Source organism: Larus michahellis, chromosome 1 (genome assembly GCF_964199755.1).
Source record: "Larus michahellis chromosome 1, bLarMic1.1, whole genome shotgun sequence".
In the NCBI taxonomy this organism is placed as follows: domain Eukaryota; kingdom Metazoa; phylum Chordata; class Aves; order Charadriiformes; family Laridae; genus Larus; species Larus michahellis.
This window is the reverse complement of record NC_133896.1, coordinates 128,680,257-128,701,050: the sequence shown is the minus strand read 5'-3', so window position 1 is coordinate 128,701,050 and position 20,794 is coordinate 128,680,257. Positions and strand designations below refer to the sequence as shown.

General features: G+C 39.6%; 1 protein-coding gene across 1 annotated transcript in view; it reads right to left on the bottom strand.

The window, feature by feature from the left end:
• Positions 1-19,993, bottom strand: part of MED14 (mediator complex subunit 14) — a 37,408-nt gene extending 17,415 nt beyond the window's left edge. The window contains exons 1-13 of the mRNA XM_074603807.1: positions 19,549-19,993; positions 17,612-17,638; positions 12,123-12,228; positions 11,273-11,446; positions 10,383-10,512; positions 8,619-8,747; positions 8,131-8,238; positions 7,127-7,259; positions 6,432-6,582; positions 3,845-3,956; positions 3,061-3,186; positions 2,098-2,176; positions 367-526 (exon numbers count right to left, since the gene is read on the bottom strand). Coding sequence (XP_074459908.1) covers positions 367-526; positions 2,098-2,176; positions 3,061-3,186; positions 3,845-3,956; positions 6,432-6,582; positions 7,127-7,259; positions 8,131-8,238; positions 8,619-8,747; positions 10,383-10,512; positions 11,273-11,446; positions 12,123-12,228; positions 17,612-17,638; positions 19,549-19,730 — 1,617 coding nt within the window. The 5' untranslated portion in view covers positions 19,731-19,993. The remainder of the gene's footprint in view (positions 1-366; positions 527-2,097; positions 2,177-3,060; positions 3,187-3,844; positions 3,957-6,431; positions 6,583-7,126; positions 7,260-8,130; positions 8,239-8,618; positions 8,748-10,382; positions 10,513-11,272; positions 11,447-12,122; positions 12,229-17,611; positions 17,639-19,548) is intronic.
• Positions 19,994-20,794: the final 801 nt, after the last annotated feature.

Below are 20,794 nucleotides of genomic sequence, written 5' to 3'. Positions count from 1 at the left end.
CCCTCAAGCTAAGAATATGTCTACATCAGCTCCTATCCTCTCCCCTTCAAGGAAAAGACATTAGTCTTTTTCAAGATATTAATACTGTGGCTAGGAAAGGGATCCAAGAAGAGAAGGAAGACTAAACTTTCGGGAAATGGAAAGAGAATGGGAAGGTTGCTGAGAAATAAACCTTTATGTCCCCCTCCTCTCTATAAGCCTGACTGCTTAACAAACCCACTGAGTATGAGAAAAGAGGGAGAGGGGAGAGTCAAGGATTACATCAATCACTTGGTTCCAAATGTTCGAGTCAACAGTACAAGAGACAAACTGTCTGGTATACCCACGACTGGGAGCAAAAGATAGAAGCATTTTTCAGTTACTTACAATGTAGTACTGTGGAAGGCGAGTGAGTTTGATAAACAATTTGTGTTTGGAAAGGTTTCCCACTGGATGGCTAGCATAATTAGCTAGTTGAAGAGTTTCACTGCTCACTGTAGGCAGATGTTTTATAGACTGTTTGCAACGTTGCTGTCCAAGCCAGAACCTTGCATTGAAATAAAGGTATTAGTACCCTGAGACTGTTTTACATTTTTCTAGTAAACTGCTGTTTAGAGCATTAGTGTCAAGTTAAGAGTCAGTCATATTCTAAGTCAACAACTATCATTGCTGCACGAGTTATATACAGAAAAATCACACAGCAAATTTAATGAGTTTATATTTTCTTACTATTATCTTTACATATTGTCTTCAGCTTGAGTAACAGACAGCTGTTAATTTAAGAGGAACAGCCCTGAAATTACTCACTGAAGGAATAATTTTTTTTATACACAATATGAAATTACAATATAAAAAAGAAGGGACAAATTAAAAAACATGTAGATTACAGTTATTTTACAACTTGGAATCTTTGATTATTTTTTGGTATAGAAAAAACCTTTGCTCCCATATGCTCGTAAGCAATACAGCAAGAAGAGTCACCAAAGCTGGATGTCACTCTGGATCATGTTATAAACAAACTCATTCACCTGAATAAGTTTGGTCACAAAGAACCACATGCAAGACACCAAATTTATTCTAATGTTTGGAATTAAACTTTGTCCTAGTGGATTTTGGCTATAGTGACAAGGCCAGAAAGCCTAGCTAGGCTTGAAAGGGGCTCAGAAATGCGTGACTTGGTTTTTCAGTCAAACTTCCACTGAAAACAGCAGTGGAAAGTGTGGTTGCTCAGTATCTCTCCGTCATGACACACCGCATTTATTCTCATAGATACACATTAGATATAGCTGTCCTAAAAGACATTTTGTGGGACTGCCTAGCTTCCTCAGCACTACCCAAGCCATTATCTCGAGTACATTATTTGTAACAAAGGGAGGTTGATTACTTTCTCCAGGGTGCCAGTGCTTCATGCGTCATCATGCTTCTTTTAGAAGCAAAATTCCTCAAATAGAGGTTTCACCCTGCAATTAGCTCACAGTACTGGGAATTTCCAAAATGACAGAGCAGGTGGAACTTAGTTTTCATGCAGATGCAAACCATATTTGTATTATCTGCTACAACCTCTTATGGGAGACAAATGTATTTTGTACTTAAATCTCAGGGCTTTATGGAAGGAAGATTAGTTTAAACCAGCAAGGGCTGAAGTGTTAGAAGACAAACAGATATTATTTAGATCATCCTAGGCCACTTCCTGGTTTTTCCTCTGCATTGTGAGAAGAGAAATCGCTCTTGCCGAGAAACAAGCAGAGTTCAGCTGTAGAAACAGAGTGGAATAAAGGAGATAGAAGATGAACATGATCACAAAATGAGTTCCTCAGGAAGCAAGTGGTCTGCTACTGACTTAAAGTGAAAGGACTTCATGTGGAGTGTGCACATAGCAATGCATGAGGCTATGTGTAAGAGGCCAGACTAAAGGAGGATTATGGAATCAACTCCAAGCAAAAGCAGAATTTCCTCCACCCATTTAGAAAAGATGGCAAATATTCAAGGTTGCTAAGAACAGTGAGAAAGGATATCCCCTACTGTGGTAAAACACAAAGCCATGAAAGTGTGATCATCCAAAATACGAATATGGTGATTCATTCTATGCAAACTAAGTGAATTACTCAAGTCACTTACTTGAGTTGCTGAAGCCAAGGAATGATACGCTTCATATCGTCATTAACAGACTTCTCTATGTCATCGAGCGTCAGTTGATCTGCAAGAACATTAGTTGAGTGAATGGTCTTAACAGCTGCTCTTCAAACACAATTTTGACCTTTTAAGGAAAGTGTCTCATCTAATTTAACAATTAATCACAGAATCATAGAACAGCCCACTTTGGAAGGGACCTCGAAAGATCATCTGGCCCAACCCTTTGTGGGAAAGGGAGCCTAGATGAGATTATTTAACATCCTGTCCAATGGCATCTTGAAAACCTCTAGTGATGGGGATTTCACCACGTCCCTGGGAAGGAGGTTGTTCCAGTGACTGATTGTTTTCATTGTAAAAAATTTCTTTCTTATATTGAGATGAAGCCTTTCCTGGTGCAACTTGTAATTGCTGCCCCTTGTCTTCTCCATGTGGCTCATTGTGAAGAGAGAGATTAAGATACACAATAAATGATCCATAACGCTTGTAAAACCACAGCAGTATGTTATTAGGCAAATAACCTAAAATAATTTGTTTTCCTTCTTTTCTTAAGTAATCTGAAACTTGAAGTTAAGACTTGAACAGTAACTCAAGATGTACAAGGTCACATAATTCAATTCTCAACCAGGTCCATATGAAACAACCACATCCATTAGCAGCACAACCCAGGAATCGTGAGTCATAAAGAATATGCATTGAAATGAAGCCTAGCAATATTTAGTCTATGGTCCTCTTAAAATATACCTAACTGCACCGTGACCATGAAGCACAAAGACCCACCTGTCCATTCCTCAAATTCAAATACCTAGATGATGACCCAAGTGTTGATTTGCACTACCCTTATTTATTTACAGAACTTCACAGATTTGACAGACCTGTTTACACAAAATTACCTTGAAATGCAGGATTCTTGCAAGATATTAAATACAACCTGGTTTTGCTCCTACTTACCAACACCATACAGCATCAGTTGAAACATTCCAGAATGGAGATCAACAAATACATGCAGGCACTCTGATCGACCACATGGTTCCAAAATTGGAATTACAAGAGTTGGAAGAGCTGTCTCAATGAATGCTAAAAAAAATAAATAATAATAATAATAAAAAAATAAAATCGATGTTAATGATTTGACACAAAATTCAAGCTCATCATATTAAAACGTAGTCCATTATAACCACAAAACTTTTGTTCTCATAGACGCATCTTCGTTTGCACATTATTAGACTGTTAACATCAAGAGGGAACTGAATGTAAAATTATCTCTGTGAAAACAGCCCTAGTAACAAACCAACAAGAAAAGACAGACCATATTTGAAGGAAACTGTTAATCCGTGAATGTCTTTTAACTCACTGCTTCACGATAAGCTCAATTCAAACCACAATAGTTTCAGCAACAGTTTAAGCAAAGTCTCCTCCAAAGCTAGCTCAAGACAATGAAGGATTTGCTTTCAATTCTGAACACGTGCAAGTTTTACAGTAGACAGCTTTTAAACTTTCAACCCAGACTATAATGTTCTACCAGCTTCATCTATTATACTGCATTTAGAGGTATGAGTATTTTACAGTTATCAACACAGAATAATTTAAAACTAAGTCTTATTAATTCTGAATACATCTCCCTTTGTTTTTTCATATTTTCATTTAAATGAATGAAAACAACAAGAAAAGAGGAAATGAATCCTAGGCACAAAAAGAAATTAACTTGAAACAAACTTCAGTAGAAAATACATACAATTGTCATTAACGTTGTAGCTCTTAAGAATGGCTTTCAGCTCCTGAAGTTTTTGATGAGATCTTGCATGGACACTGTCTATTAGGAGTTTTTCTATTGATAGGTGGTCAATCTGTAAAAAAGGAATGTACTTGAGCAAATTCAAATTTGATACGTAGACTTTATGCATTAGCACACTGGAACAAAGCTACTTAATAAAACAATCACTTCAGAAAGAATTTGCTTAGAACTGTAGTGAACCAAATGAACTATTAAGTTGAGCATTTGGATTACTATAAAATAGAACAAACTAACATAAGATTCTGTCTGTGCAGCAAGCAGTGTGAGGGTTTTTGAGAGAAAACTAGAAGAAAATGGAAAAGAAAAGAAGTTTCACAAACTATGCTGTTACCACTCCCTGTGCAGACCTGCTTGTTCAAAACAACAACGAAACTCAAAAAACCCACACTCTTGGAATATGGTTGCCTCTACACAAACACATATGTAGCTGCAGCATGACACAAAACACACGAGTTGTAGTCCTGCTAATAGGGTAACAATGCAGTGAAGATGCAGTGGCCGACACTGACCCAGGAGTATCTAGAGGCTTGCATTTAGAGGCTGTTGCCCTGCCAGTGCTGAAGCTTATGTCACCACTTATATTCACTGTAGCTTATTTGTCCAACCTAAATTAAAGCATTTGCATTTATATCCATTCACATTACAGTCATATTATTTACATATTTTGCATAAGCAAAGCTACAGAGTACTGCAAAACCTTTTTCGAGTTAACCTCACACTGCTTTGAAAACTGTTCAAGGTGAATTACACTCAAATTTTATTCTAGCATAAAAGATAAACGCAGAAGAAGTTTATGCCAGAATAGAATTTCAGTGCATGCCTTCATATATACCAGAACAACCTTCCCCTAAAGACTGGCTTTCCAAGACAAGGCCTTAAAAATGTTTACCCACCCACAAGAGCATTTCAACTCAGCAGCTGCTATGAGTTAAATCTTCCTCACAAACAAGCAACTACAGGTTCTGTAGCTACCTCCAATTTTCAGTAGGTTAATGTATAATAACCTGCTTAGATAAATATATTTGTTCATGGCACTGTTTTATACAGTATCTTAAATATACAGAAACACAATGCACTATCTACGTCATTACAGCTGAGATCATTATTCAAACACTAGAACAGCAGTGTATATACTATAGCTGATAATTTTTTTAAGCTCAGAGCAAGTAGTTATAAAGGGAGTCAGCATTAACTTTGATAAATCTCAAATTTACAGCAGCCTCGTATCTTAATCTACAGTCTGTAGACCTGCTTCAGTGAGCTCAGATTGCGTCAGCACCAGTGGAACTTCAGCAGATGTTCTAGATAAAGCACATTTTCCTGGATTTAGGCATAAATACAGTATCTTCACTAAATTAACTGTATATTTAGTAGCCTAATTATGCTAATTTAGGCTATTAAATGAGTAAATTTAGTATATATGTACTATACTAATAGTAGAATTTCTACTCTAGAAGTAGAGTAGAAGGCTACTATGCTCCACTAAGTTTCCCACATTCCACTGTAGCCCAAACACATGAAGTTCTTGACATTCACCATATAGAGACTTGTCTGTCAGACCTGGTAAACAAGATGGGCCAAGAGGCTCAGATACAAAGTATGTACAGTAGGTGAATGCTATCATCAGTAGAAAGTTCTGTAAGACAGGTGAAGAATCTGAGCTGGGGATTTTTTCCACTGTGGAAAAACTGTACTGAAAGTTTGAAAACTACACCATTCACTCCATTTTGTTAACTCTTAAAAAACTCAAACACACATCCTGATACATCACAGCCAGACCTGCTGAGGATCTTACAGAAGACTTATTATAAAACCTAGAATGCAGTTTCTCTTAGATATCATTAACTAAGATCTATAATTATCACCAGTGAAGCCTTATCCCAGTAGGAAGTTGACTGCAGTTACTCGTTTTGGATCATTTCAACAATCCCACCTTTAACATACATGAATTTGAACAATACAAAAGCACATTCAAATAGGCCACATGACATAATCTGGTTAGTTGTGATGTAAAACCAAGCTTCACCTAACACTTGTAACAAGCAAGACACGTTAGCTCTTTCGCACAAGATGTCCAAATCATAACGTAAGATTTTTCTAAAGTGAATACCACTGCTGGGTAGCCAACTCAAGTGACATAAGGAAGCTGATTTTCAGAGGAAGTTTACACAGCATCTCCAAGACAGAAAAGGGAAGAACTGGCTCTCTATAAAGCATTTCAAGCCAAATGCTAGCCATAGCCGAAAAACTTTGCTGTTGTTTCCCCCCAGCCTCAGCATTCTGTCCCCTAAGTGGTACATAATGCACTGTGAAGTAGGTGTAATTTTTAAAATGAAGTCAAGGCCAATAATTTGTAACAATAACTTTATGTCCCAACATACAAACAGCACAACTGACAGTAACTGATGACTAGAAAACTTCGAAACAGCTCTTTAAATAGAATCAAAGTGAAGCAAACTGACACTGCAAAGCATTTTTAAGTTTTTGATTTATAAAACTAGACACCTCTTGGAAAGCAAACCTTTACCTTCATGGCTCTTTCCATCAGTTTGGAATCACAGGCTGGCAGTGGAGGCTCATGAGATATTTGTAAGGGTTTAGAGACATCAGTCTCATCAATTTTAATAGTGACTTTATGAAGAGATGCAGTCCCTGTTTTCCTGCCAAGCACCTGTTGACTTAAAATAAAGAAAATAATTAAACCATGTAACTGTAATAGCTACTGAAAAACGTATTTTCTGCTAATCCTTGATTTTGAGAGTTTTGGTTAAAAATAAAGATTATGTCAGCTGAACTGAAAAAAAAGCATTTGTTTTAGTTTACATTTTAATGCAAAACTGTTTGTAAACTATAATTATATAAAGAAGTTGTAGATGGCTGCAAATTCAACACAGAAGAGCATCTGGATTGCTTTTTAAAATTTTATCTGGTCCAAGTCAAGCAATAAATATAGTAAAAGATTGACAAAGGACTAATTTATTTAGCTATCTGCACAAATATGATATGATTTATAACTGTATCCATTGTTCTCCTGTACATTGATGTACCCCCTCACTTCTTTGCAAGTCAAGCAACATGTTTAGGTACTTAACTACAAGAATTTAGGAGTCTCACATCAAAAAGAAAGCACATTTCTGAAAATTCTGTCTCAAGCTTAGTAAATGAAAACCCTCCTATTATTTCGTTTACTGTTTGTTAACAGCCCCTTTAAAATTAACTTACTTCCAAACAGAGAGCGAGAGACATTTCCCTGCATGATACCGCTCCACTTGCACAAGGTCACCCCAGCGCTCTCGAATCAGCATTAGTGTTTGTGAATGCAAGACTTCCAACTGAAGTGCTAAGCAGAAGGAGTCTAACAGAGTTAAGAAAATACGAGACCTCCAAAAAGTCTGTACACTACATAAATCCATTTCCATACACTACGTAAATCCATTTGTCACAGAAGTCAGACAAGATGCTATCTGAAAACGCACTAATGTACTAATCCAGAGATAAAGGCATATTAACAGCATCAAATATTTCTCAAAGGTTGTTGGGTTTTGTGTTGGTTTTTTTTGTTTTTTTGTTTTTTTTTTTTTTTAACTCTTATCTACAGCAGGACTTTAGACAAGAGCGTCACAATAGCTTTGTTTTATAGATTTTAAATCTTTTCGGGAAAAGAAGATGACTAACAAAGAAATTCAATTCACCCTATAACCCATCTCCCATGGTCACCCTAAAATAACATGGTTCTGTCTGCTTCTGCAGAAGCTCACTGAAAACTGTTTCACATTGTCAAGCAATGTTCCTTTTGCATGTAAAAATCACTGCGCTGCTTCCTTCACGTGCTATATCTCATGTTATTATTCACACAGGTGCAATACATTTAACACACCATCATCACCTCACTGCAGTTCTTGATAGCAAGAATTGTCAGCTCCCAATACCTTCCAAGTCAGCACTGTATTGTCTCTGAAATTAGCACATGCAGCCAGCTGCTGCTGCACTGACTTACCACACAACCTGCTGTCTTGAGTACCTCACCTTTACCTTCATTAAGTGTGTAAAATCAAATTTTATGTGCTGGCACCTGAGAATAACTGTTTCCAAGGCCATCACTTTTACTCCACATCCAGACATTTCCCCCTAGCTTAACAGGGAATCCATCTTTCTTGACCTCCAGCTACTAGGAATAGTAAGGCTACATTAAACAGCTTATTTGGAAGCGACTTTCAAAAGGATACGCAAACAACTGTACATGTCCTGAAGTGGCTTCTCATCAGCAAACAGCCGTGACTGGACCAACTGATGGATGAAGTTGATCTGCATGCTGTGAACCAAGGCTCGACCATCTTTCATGAATTAAAAATAATTCAGATTAGACATCAAGAAACTAGGTAGTTAAAATAATTAAATAAATTAATAAATCAAAAAGAAAAAAAAAAAAAAGATACAACTGTATTGAGCAATTTCCACACCAGAATTTCTAACAAAATAACAAAACCCTTGGTTTCCTCTGGAAACTTCAGTCAGTCTACTACACTGTCACAGTCTACCATTGTTAAGGTATTAAAAAATATAGAGCAAGGTGAAAACAGCACAAGTATATACAGCTTCATTATCTTAAGATGTGATATGCAAAAGACCCAGTATAAACAAGAATTATACAGCATCAGATATGAACATCATGTTAAAAAGAAAGTGTAAAGGTTTGATTTTTTTTTTTTTTTACCACCAGTTTCTTTGTCTTCAACCAAAATTTCCAGTTTGAGAAGGCGCCAGGGGATGTCGGGATCATCACCCATCACTGTCAAGGTGGCCTCAAACTCACCCTCAACTCGGAACTTCACACGGCCATTGGCTAAGGAACAAAAAAATGTTTTATTTTACTCAGTCTCCTAAGATACCTCAAAGTATCAGCGTGGTAGGCTCCTGGCACTCACGATAGATTACTTCCCTATGGTTTCTGCTCTCTGAAGACTTCACAGTTACTTCTGCAACGGAACCAGTGTCAATAAGCAGCATTTTGCTACTGCAATACAGAGAAACATTGAGCTAACTACCAGCCTGACAAGTCGCACAAACAAAACGTCTTGCTTAATTCTTCCAATTCTTTGCTGTATCAAAAATGAATACTTTAAGCAATATGCAAAAGAGGTCCAGACACGATCTCAGCCCCAGCTGAAATCTAGCCCTGGAAACACATCTCACTGCAAACCATTTACTTAAAGTACTGTAACTCCATTTTCATGGGAGGAAGATATTCTTTTGCATAACATATATATGCACACAAGCAAAGATTATGCACACTATTTATCTAATTGACATACATATCCTCACACCTTTGCGAACAATGCTATCAGTTTCAAGAGCTGGGAACAAAGACTGTGAAAAATACGTAAGCAAGGTCATAAAGAGAATGAGTGGCATAGCAAACAATTTAATACAAGTCCTTACTATAACCTGTGGGTCAACAAAATATGCCATATACCTTTACAAGCAGACATTAATAGACATATTCCTATTGAAATTTTCATCGTTTTAACTCATGAAGTTTCATTCTCAAAAGCATCCCAGACACGCTCTTAAACCAAACCAAACCCCAAACCAGAAACTATTAGTCATTGAAATGTTTAGTTAACTGAAAAATCTGAAGAGCTCAGACACACATCCGTTTACACTTCCGTTAGGCAAAAATGGCTTTAATACTGATATTGCAAGCATTCACATAGGGACCAGTGAAAACTATTACCAAGATTTTTCAGAAACATCTTCAGTCTGGGTCTGTTGGGCTATGGTTTAAATGTGGCTAACTTTGTTTTAGCTAAAAGCACGGACTAGGTCCATTCCAGCCCTATTCTCTGCAATTCTGCAATAACCTAGTACAGTTTATAGACATCCTTCCTGTAAAAAAAAAGGTAATCTTAATGAATACCACTACTTGGGCTAAAGGAAAACAGAGATCTGAAAACAGATTAAGAGATCTGGCACTGCAGTGAGCCACAGAACAAAAGGTATGCATAAATATGAACAAATTCTATGCATGAAGATGAATACCAAAACAGATTATAAAGCAACATTGGAGTGACTTGTTTAAGCTAAAGTTCAAAGAGTTTCTACAGAAACACCTAGCAGATTATTTAAATTGCATTTTAAAATTAACTTAAGATAAAGCAGTTACATTGTTAGGCCTAAGACTAACATAACACGTTTGCTGGAAGAGCAAGACAATGTCTACAATCTTTTGCCATTACCTGCACAGGATTTCTTCTTGAAAGTAAATCATATTTCAGGAATATTATCAGTGCTCTCATTTTTCAATAGGGGAAAACCAGATATTTTCATGTCATACAGAGACAGGATCCCAGTCTTAATAGATGAAGCAACGCCTAACAGTCTCACTTAAGCTATCTTTTAGCTTTACTTTGGCACTAAAGCAACCATTTTAAATCAGTCTGCAATAGTAAATTCTTCAAAAAGTAATTCCAGTTCTTACCAACTGTAAGATTTGCCAGCTGTGGAGGGAGATCTGTAGTCACTAGTCGATGCCGAAGAATCTGGTTTAGCTGATGAAGCGTGGTTTGCTTCTCACTCTTGGTTATTGGGTCAGGAGGGATTATTTTATCCTGTTAAAATAAACACAAACAAGCCTACATAGCTTAAATGTGCATAATACATTGACAGTATCAGTGGTGAAAACTAACCAGACTAGAAGTCTGAAAATACTATAGGCCATTACACACAAGAGAAGTTTTATATCTTACACTAAGATTTGTTTTCTAGTTGACTACGTTTTACCTGAGACCAGTGACTGAATAGAATTGCTCAACTAGGATCAATTAAATAAATTCAGGACCTTACAGCAGGCTAAACTTGTTTTTGAATACTAAGATTTGAAAGCCAATCCTTATCTGTAGCTATAGATCTAAGTCACAGGTTTATATTACTTCACAAAATCCTGTAATTCTGCATTTTAACAGTAAGAAAAGCAGCATTAAGAGAGAGCTGTTAATTATTTCAGTCCATTTCCAAATACAGGCAAAACCTCTAAGAACAACAGATGTCAGTATCTCCTTTTCACACTTGATTTTTCTAGAATGGTGGCTTAGCACATGCAAGTACTTAAAGAACCAAGAAAGATGAGTTGCTACTATACTCATCCTAGAGCAGAACCAGTTTAAATGGAGAGAGTGTTTTACTGGGAAACCATAACTTGTTCAAGTAGGAAGTGCTCTGCATGAGAAATTGACACTGGAGAGACTTGGCGCTAGGCCTGCATTAAACTACAGTTCCATTTGCACACAGACAATTAGTTTCATTAACATGCATTTGATACTGTAAAGGGGATTTCCCCACCCCCACAAGACATACGGTAGCATTATTTACCCTAATGCAGGTTGGCAGACGCGGGTATGATCCAGTTGTTAGAACATCAATAGCATACGGTATAGCAAAACTAGGCAGACGAGCGTGAACCAAAGCATCTCTAGCTAGCGATGCCAGGCGGTCAGCAGTGTCCACAAACAGAATGGCTTGCTGATCTAAAAAACTTGATATCATCTGTGGAGGACAAGGAGGAGGGAGAAAAAGAAAAAAAAAAAAAAGTATGTTTCCAAAAAAATGCACAAATCAACGCCCCTTTATATTCAGTTCATCTAGTGCACACGACTGAAATGATTTTTATCTGTCACTTCCAATTCAAGTAATCACACCTATAAAACAAAGAAAGTTTGGTCATTTCTTACATTCGTATGCAAGGACACTTTAAATCCGCATGCCATTTCTGATGCTGTGGAGGATCTGTAAAGCCTCACAGCTCTTTCTTTATCTGATGATTGCTACTGGAATGCAACCATACTTGTTTGTAATCACTTGGGGCTTGTTTTTTGCAACATTCTGGACTTTATTCTTATTTAAACAAGAGTAGGATGAAAGTGATAATAAGAACTAACACACCAAGACCTGTCCTATCACCTAACCCCAAAGCGCTCCTGAAACTATGTGCAGACAAGTCTTTCATTTTTTGCCGCTAATGAGATTTTGGGAACGTGAACTACTGAAAGACAAGATTATAAAATTTCTAAATAGGAAGAAATTGGTTATAATTTAATATTTATTTGCCTATAAAATAGTCTTTTTTTAAAAAAAACACTTCTAGAGTAGCAAGAAGTTAGGCTGCACCAAAATCCCATATCACCTAGAGATTATTTCATACCAAACTCTGTTGCTAACTTACCGCACATTTTTCCACCTTTCCAGCATTATTAGCCCATTTGACTAAGGCTAACAAACGAACAAACAGTTGACGAGTGCGACTTGCAAACTGCACTATTTCTATTTTTCTGTAAAAGAACAAATGTCCATTAAGTCAGTGCTCAGATAAAGCAGCAATTTAACTCCGCATAAATAAAAAAGCTATAATGATAACTTCAAAGTGTGTTAATCATCACTAATATATGGCTTGTTTGATTAGAACACAGGAAAAAAAAAAAGCTCACTGTTCAGAATACCTAAATGCTAACAACACACATGGATTCTAACCAATCAAGGCTGTTTGGGGAAACAAAAAAGCATACTCACATGAAATAATCACAAATTTTAAGAGAAGCAATTCCCTAGTGAACTCAATTGAATTATTTTAATATCTTTTACAGGATTTTCCCAGGGCTTATGATTACATTTAAAGTAGACAAGGCAATATACCTAAGGGTTACAGGACCTGGCAGGAACGTTACACTGACATTCACTAAAAAAAAAAAATAAGTAAATCAGATGCTAAACAAAATGTAACTGTAGTAATTTTAAGATGTCTTTACACCATATGTTACAATATGCTACCATTTTGCCAGGCAACACGATGGTGGTGGGGAAGACCAGAAAACCCCCCACCCTTTTACTTTCCTCTCCATTCCTGCCTTTCAAAGAAATTGGGGTAAGGAGAAATTAGCAACAGTCAATATTTCTCCCACCCTGCTTTGCACGAAATAGTCAAAATGAGGCAGTGTATAGCTGCATGTCTTAAGAGTTAATTTTCATAAGAGACAATGTAATAGGATCACACCCAGATTTCCCTCCTTCATTATAGATCTACGTTGTAGACAATACACACAGATCTACAATGTAGATCTGTACTACTATACACCCTGAAATACCATTTCGTCTGCTGTTTATAGAGGTTTTCCTCCCTTTCTACACATTCAGTTCATTAATTTCACCATGATTTTCCAGCTACTTTGAAAAAAAAACAACCACAAAGCCAAGATGTTTTCCTGATATGCTTTTCTAAAGTAACAAAAGCATTTGGACAAAAATAACATTAATCAGTGCAACAGATATTGGCCTCTACCAAACAGAAGTTGCATCTCCTTCTGACCCTGATCTGTAGAACACATACTCATAACATAGATAGAGCCTGTTTTTGCTGAAAGTGTTGGTGTAATGAGGTTAACTCTTTTGTGCAATAAGTAAAGCATAATCTGCTTGTAGCAGATGAACATTTAGGCCAGACGCACAACTAATACCATCTGGTCTGGTTTCTTGCATTATATACTACAAACCTCATCTTGGGCATTAAGCCAATAACTTCTCTGTATTCTAGAGCATATGTTTTAGAATGGCATTCAGCCTGGTATTAAAGATTCCAAGTGGTGGACAAGCCACTGTAAGTACATACTGCTCTAATAGTAATCACACTATGAAAAAAAGATACTGAGAATTTTGAAAGATTCAGAAAAAGCTTTATGGGATTTGAAAGATGTCTACAGCGAGAGTTCAGAAAGCCCGTAATCTCTCAGACAAACTCCACTTAGAAGTTGCTAAAATCTAGTAGTTATGTCAATCAAACTTCTGTGGTGAAAAGAGCACAACAGAAAGAAAAATTCAAACCGATGTTCTGCGACTGGAAGTCAAAGGTAGATATCCCCTCCAACACCCCCCAAAACGCAGGAAAAAGCACAGCAATATAATAACGAAAATTATTGATAAAACTAGACACAGTATTCCAGTAACTGTTCCATTAATACCACACGTATGAAGTTACAGAAGACTTGTTCCTTCTACTTGACAGAATCCCGCTTCCAGAACTGCCACCATCATACCTGAATAACAATTGTATTGGGAACTCACATCCATCTACTTATCTACTAAAAACCCAAAGTATTTCAATTTTGCTGCGTCTCTTTGCCCTTAATTATAGATAAAGGACCTTATGCTGGGCTGCACAAAAGTTTTTATTCAAGGAAGATGAAACTTAAGGAAAGAGTACATTTACAAGGCCTATAAAAGCAATGCAAAGCACACTAAAAAGCTTTCTAATGACCACGGTACTCGGTGCATTCTGTACCTTGGGTCTTTATAGGCAAGTTCTGATCTCAGGGGTTTCAGATCCTTCAGACTGGTAGCTGAGTCTGGGGGAGTGAAGCCTTAGCTACAGCAGAAGAACATAAAGTTAAGGACCACTTAAGCAAGCTTGACATACAAAAGTCCATTGGAGCGAATAGGATGCATCCAAGGGTGCTGAGGGAGCTGACCCGTGCCACTGTAAAGTAGCTCTCCATCGTTTTCAAAAGGCCATAGTGATCAAAGGTCTTGATCTTTGATGACTGGAAAAAGGCAAATATCATGCCCTTCTTCAAGAAGGTCACAAAGGATCTAGGGACCTATAGGCCAGTTGGCCTAAGCTCAGTTAAGAAGAAAATTTGTAGACCAAATCTTTCCAGAAGCTACGTCCAGATAAATAACGAACATGAAAGTAGCCTGGGAACAGTCAGCACAGATTTGCCAAAGGCAAACCATCCCTGATCAGTGCAATTGCCTTCCACAGGACGAACAGCTCTACGATCAAGGTGAGAACAGAAGATACATTTACATTGACTTTTGCACAGCTTTTGACAAGATCCCCCATAGCATTCTTGTAGCCAAGCTGGTGAGATACGACATGGGTAAATGGACTACAAGGTAGGTGAAAAACTGGCTGCACTGTCAGGAATAAAAGGCTGTGACTGGCTACCAGATGGATTTCTTTAATGCTGGTTACTAGTGGTGTTCCTTAAGGGTCTATACTGGGGTCAACACAATTTAACACCTCCATCAACAACGTGCATGATGCGAAGGAACGCACTCTTTGGAAGTTTGCAGGTGATGCCAAATCGGTGGGTGCAAAGAGAGGGACCTCAGCTGTCTGGAAGAACTGGTTGACAAGAACCTCATGAAGTTCAGCAAAACCACATGAAAGGTCCTGCATCTGGAATCAAACAATCTTGTGTAACAGCACGGGATGGGTACCGGGCAGCAGCTCTCCAGAAGTGGACCTGGGGGTCCTGCTGGACAGGTGAACAGGCATCAGCAATGTGCCCTTGCAACAATGACAGGCTGTGTTAGCACCAGGGCAGCCTAGGTCAAGGAAGGGGATTGTTCACCTTGAGTCAGCATTTGTGAGACTGCATCTGAAGCGCTATGCCCAGTTTTATACTCCCTGGGCAAGAAAGATCCTGCTGTACAGAATTGGGTTAGGGGCTGGAACACAATGAGGGGCTGAGGAAGGTATGTTCATTTATGCTCAAGAAGAGAAGGCTATGGTGAGATCCTACTGCTGTCTTCAGATACCTAAAGGGGTGTTATAGAGATGATGGAACCAGACTCTTCTCAAAAGTGCAAAAGGCTGAGGGACAACAGCCACAAACTAAAACAGTGAAAAACTAGTTAGATATCAGGAAAACAAAGAAACACACAGATGGTCAAAGACTGACAGAGGCTGCCCAGAACGGTTACAGGATTCCCATCCTTCAAAATATTTAAAGCTCAACTGGATATGACCCTAAGCAACCTGAATCAACTTTGCAACTGTCTTTCACTTCAAGTAGAGCGTTGCACTAGGTATCTCCAAAGTACCATTGCAACCAAAATAATTACCCGTGCCTATGAAAGAAGTAAAGTAACAGTCATTTTGTCATTAGAAAAGAATGGAACTCAATGTTTCACAAAAATTAGGTGTGCATTTGCACTGTAGCTGAAGTAATAAGTAACATGTTTTTACAACAGCTCTGAATGCCTTTTTTAAAAAAAAAAAACAAAACCCCAAACTTCTGTAGCTGATAGAGCGTTTGCTGCAAGTTGAGAAGTAAGAGTCTTGTTCAGGAACTACTGCAAAATCAGTACGAAAACAGCCTGTTTTTAGGAAAACAGTACGTTTATGTAGTTCTTGGAAGTATTTTAACAGTAATTCTCTTTTAAATACTTCTCAGTGGGAACTGTTCATTCAGGAATGCAGGTGTAAGGTTTTACCTTTCATTTCTCCACAAGAGAAGATAGGGCCTTGTAAAGTCATTATAATCCAAGTTCCAGTTAAATCTCATGCAGCCATTACTGTATTTAGATAAAAGTTCCCCACATATTACACTTTATTGGAGGATAAAAAGGAAAAGATAGAGAATACTGAGCAAAAAAAAAAGGTCTCCGTTATCAAGAAGCAAGCCCCTGGATTTCCCCTAGAACTCAGCACTATTAATTTTACACCACAGTACTAATGTTTTTTTTTTAATCCAACGACTTCTTTCTTGTTGCAAAAGTTATTTATTCCTATCATTGAAAACTAGTTGTTGCTCCAGACCTGTGTGCCCAAGAAAGTAGATTCCAGCTTTACCAAGAAACGCTAAACATTTAAATGCGACAACCCCCCATCCCCAGTACAAGGGAGCTCTGGACTTAAGATCAATGTAATTTCCTCAGCAAATAGAGTGATAATTAAAAAACAATCAGAAAACCAACAAAAACCAGTTTTTTTTTTCTCTTCATAAAATATTATGCATAAGGAAAAGGGGCACAAGGAATCATCCCAGGTTATGACTCGCTGAAAATGGGATTAATTCCACAACACGTTATTAGAGTTTTGGAAGATTTAAGGTAACTGCATTAACGATCATCCTGGTACACAGAATTCTTTATTAACATTCTTAGGAATATCATAGCTGCTGTATGTCTCCAAAGAAAATTAGGTCAATTAGCATGTCAATACAAATAGCAAAGGAAACAGTTTTCTGACTACTTCCATAAAATTTATTCAAAGAAACAAAAAATCAAGTTCTTTCACCTTGGTGGGGGGAGGAGGAGCGGTTAGGGTAGTGCAGTGAGGGCAAAGAAAAAAAAAAAAAGGCCTTTTCTGGTCTCTTACATTTGTTTTCTAATAATTTTCACACTTCAAAAACCCCACTGAACAGAAGCAGAAAACAGTGTTCATGATAAGAAAGATTAAGTAAAATGGAAAAAAGCAGAAAAGAGGTTTTTACCTTGTTTTAGTTGTTGAACTGCTTATTCTGACCAAAAAGTTTCTTTATCATACCAACTAGAATCTATTTAGGATCTCCAGTTCCCTTTCACATCAGCTTTACTGTCACTTAATTGCTTCAAGATTCATGAAGAAAAAAATGCCTTTAACAGAGTTCCCCTACTGTAACAGCAACAGTATGTTACTGAACAGTGCAACAACAAAAAAAAAAAAAAGCCCAAACAACAACAAAACCAAAACCCAACAAAAACTAATATTCCCGCTGATGCTGAGAAAAATCTTGAAACTATGTAGTGACAGCAAGACAGACAAGGCTTACTTTCTTGCATAAAATCTAAAATTAGGAGAGAAATCTTTTATTTAAACAGTTCTATACAATCTTAACATCCTCAACAAAGTTCTATATTTTAACATGCATTACGGATTGTCTTATTGTAACTCACCTTTCCATATCAGTCTTTCTTGGTAATCTATATTAAAGGGGGAGGGGAGGAGAAAAAAAGAAATGTGCGTTATATATTGTTCTATTACATTTCAGTCTACCAGAAATTTTGTTAGTAACCTTCAACTAAGTACATGAAGAACTTCTACATACCTTTAAAGAGCATTTCAAAATTTCTATGATTGCAAATGTGTACTAAATACAATGAAATTACGTATTTGATAAAGGAAGTAGCTTGACAGCTCTAGAAAGCAACCTAGTTAAGGAGGAAAAAGAAAATAAAATCAAGTGTATAATGGCACCACAGGGTACCTGCCACTACTCTGTACCACATAAACTGGAACTTGTCAAATTAATTTAAAAACTAGACGAAGGGTGCTGAAATCCCAAGATTTCTGCTAATCTAGTAAACCACATAGTATCACTGCTTGTGCTTTGTAATTGATGAATCTCACTAAGCATCCATGCCTATGGATTAAGCATACTCAATTCATAGTAGCAACCCTAGAACATCTGCAGCAGGTGTTAAAATTGGCTGTTTCCTGACCTGCCTGAAATGAGTTTGTCTTCACTTTTTAATGAATCTAAAAGTGGAGAAATGCCATACTCCAGAACTTTATCAGTGACCCGTGTGACAAGTATTTCTGTAACATTCTACAGGTATCACAGGCATCTCATTTAAAAAGTTTCTGGGTTTTTTTTATTCTAGGACTACGCTGGTGCTGGTAAAAGAATGAGGAAATCATTTTGTTGGAGGGAAGGAAAAGAACACTTTCCATCTGAGCTTTCTACTAGCCAAATCCATACTTTAGGGAGAAATACAATGGAAAAATCTAGCTCACTCTGCTTTTGGAAGGGACGTCAAATAACCTATAAACTGCTTGGTGAATCAAAGTGCCCAAGGCATTCTCCACGTGTTGTTCACACTACTCATTTTATTTTGTACCTTAATCACATACTTAAGCCAAGCGGACCTGTTCTATACCTTAAAAAAAGAATAAAAGACATCACAGGCACACACTCCTACAAGAACGCATACAGTACCAATTACTGTCTGCACATATCATAAACACACAGGAAAGACCTCTTGACTGACCTTTTGGAAGTTCTTCCAAAGCTAACTAAAATTCTAAAACTCCTTGTCCTTTCCAGAGTTTGAACACTCTTAAACCCAAGCCAAGCAACACTCTGTTTTCATACTTATCAGACACGGTATTTTGCAAGAACTATACCTATATTTTCCACTTGTTCTGTATGTCACTTCTTAAAACATACAGGTTCCCCACAAGAACCTCTAAGGTTAAACAAACTAAAAGGGAAAGAGGTTTATTCAGAGTCCAATGCTTTCATTAAAGATTTTCTTGGCCCAAAAAACATTCCTTTGTTTTGCCACTTCAAACACAACAACATCAGCACAGCAGATCGTAGAGTAAATGTAAATAACTTATTTTCTTTCCCCCAAATAATCAAATGGTATTTTAAAGAGTACACAGGTAACTCAAGGACTTGCAGCATCTGAAATATATCCGTTTCACATGTTACAGTTTAATGTATTTTGATATCGGCACAGCCACTGCAGTTGAGTTTTTTTGACAGTAACTCAGGGGCAAATTTAAGTGTTTCATGAGACAACCTGCACTCAGCTGCCCTGCATTCCTCACCAGCATCTTTGCTCTTAATGACAGATCACCCAGCAGCTTTCGCTAGGCCCCTCAACACAGCCCGATGCAGAGACAAACCAGGGCGTGCGTTTCCCCAGGGTGGGAGAATGGGAAGGAATAACCACCTCCCCTCCCGCCAGCCCGGGCCGGTGGTCCAGGGCAGATCCCTGGCGAGGCCTTCTCATCCTCCCGGGATGCCAGGCGGCGGCACCCCTAGCCCTAGCAGCCGGACCGGGAGAAGGACGGGAGCGGGCCAGAGGGAATGTGGGGCACTCACAGGTCGGCCAGCACGGTGAGCTCGGCGTAGGTCCGGTGTAGGAGGAAGTCGATCAGGGTGCTGAGCCGGTAGCCGGGGCTGGCGGCGGCTGTCACGGCCCCGGGGGCCGGCGGGGCCGGGGCTGACACTGGGCCTCCGCCGGCCGGCACCAGCTGGTTGCTCTCCAGCTGCACCGGCGCCATGGCGGCAGCGGCGGCAGCAGCAGCGCCTCAACCCCGGGCAGGAACCGCTGGGCAGCCCAGGGCGGACGGCGCTCCCGGCGGCACCGGCACCCGGCCCGACTCACCCCGCACGGAGGGAGGGGGAGGAAGCCGGGGGCGGGGACGGGCGCGGGCCCCGGCGCTGGAGCGGGCGGGCGGCGGCGGCACCGAGGGGGGCTCGGCAGATGCTTAGAGCCCGCTTGGCGCAGGGGCCGCCGCCATGTTGGGGGCACGGAACCGGAAGCGAACAGCTGTGGCGGACCGGAAAGAGAACCTTTCCGGGAAAGCCTAAGGACCTTTCCGGGGCGGTGGCAGGGGGGGCCGGGACCGCGCTCGAGCGGGCGGGGCCGGCAGTTGGCGGCGGCGGCGGGGGGTGCGCGCGCCGGCCGGGAGCCGTTGGGGCGGGGCCTCGCCCCCGCCTGAAGGCGGTTGTGCGGGCGGGAGCGTCGTCCGTCCCGGCACACCTCTTCCTCAGGGGCCCGGGGTGCAGGGGGAAAGGCGGCTCCGCGCCGGTCTAGTGGCGGGGAGGTTTTGGAGGGGGGCCGAGCCCGGCTGCCTCGTCGTGGGGCACGGCCAGGGGTGAGGCGCGGCGGCCGGGAAGGGAAATGGCGCTGGGCTCGGGGGCGAGCTGACGGGTGAAGGGCCGGAGCCGGCCGCCTTCCCTGAGCTGCCTGCCGGCAGCGCCGCGATTGAAACATCTGTAAAAGATAACGTTGGGGGGAAAACGAGGATGGTTCTCGCATTGTATCTGCCTGCGTTGATGGAAATACAGGGTGAGGGAGAACCGGATTACAGATTTAGCGCCTCAAAAGAGCCTTTGATGCGGTTCTTTGGGCTGTCAAGGAAACAAGGATCTGTGTTAGGCGTTGGGTTGGCTAATCCCTTCCTAATGACTTGGGAAATGTGAGGCATTTGTGAAGGGCGCAAAGCGATGCCGGGTAAGCGAGGCTAGAGGTAGCTACTATACATCCTCCTTTGAAGTCGCTGGTAAAGCTCGGAAAAGGGGCAGTGAGCAGCAGAGTGGTCGGTGGGATCTGACGATAAAC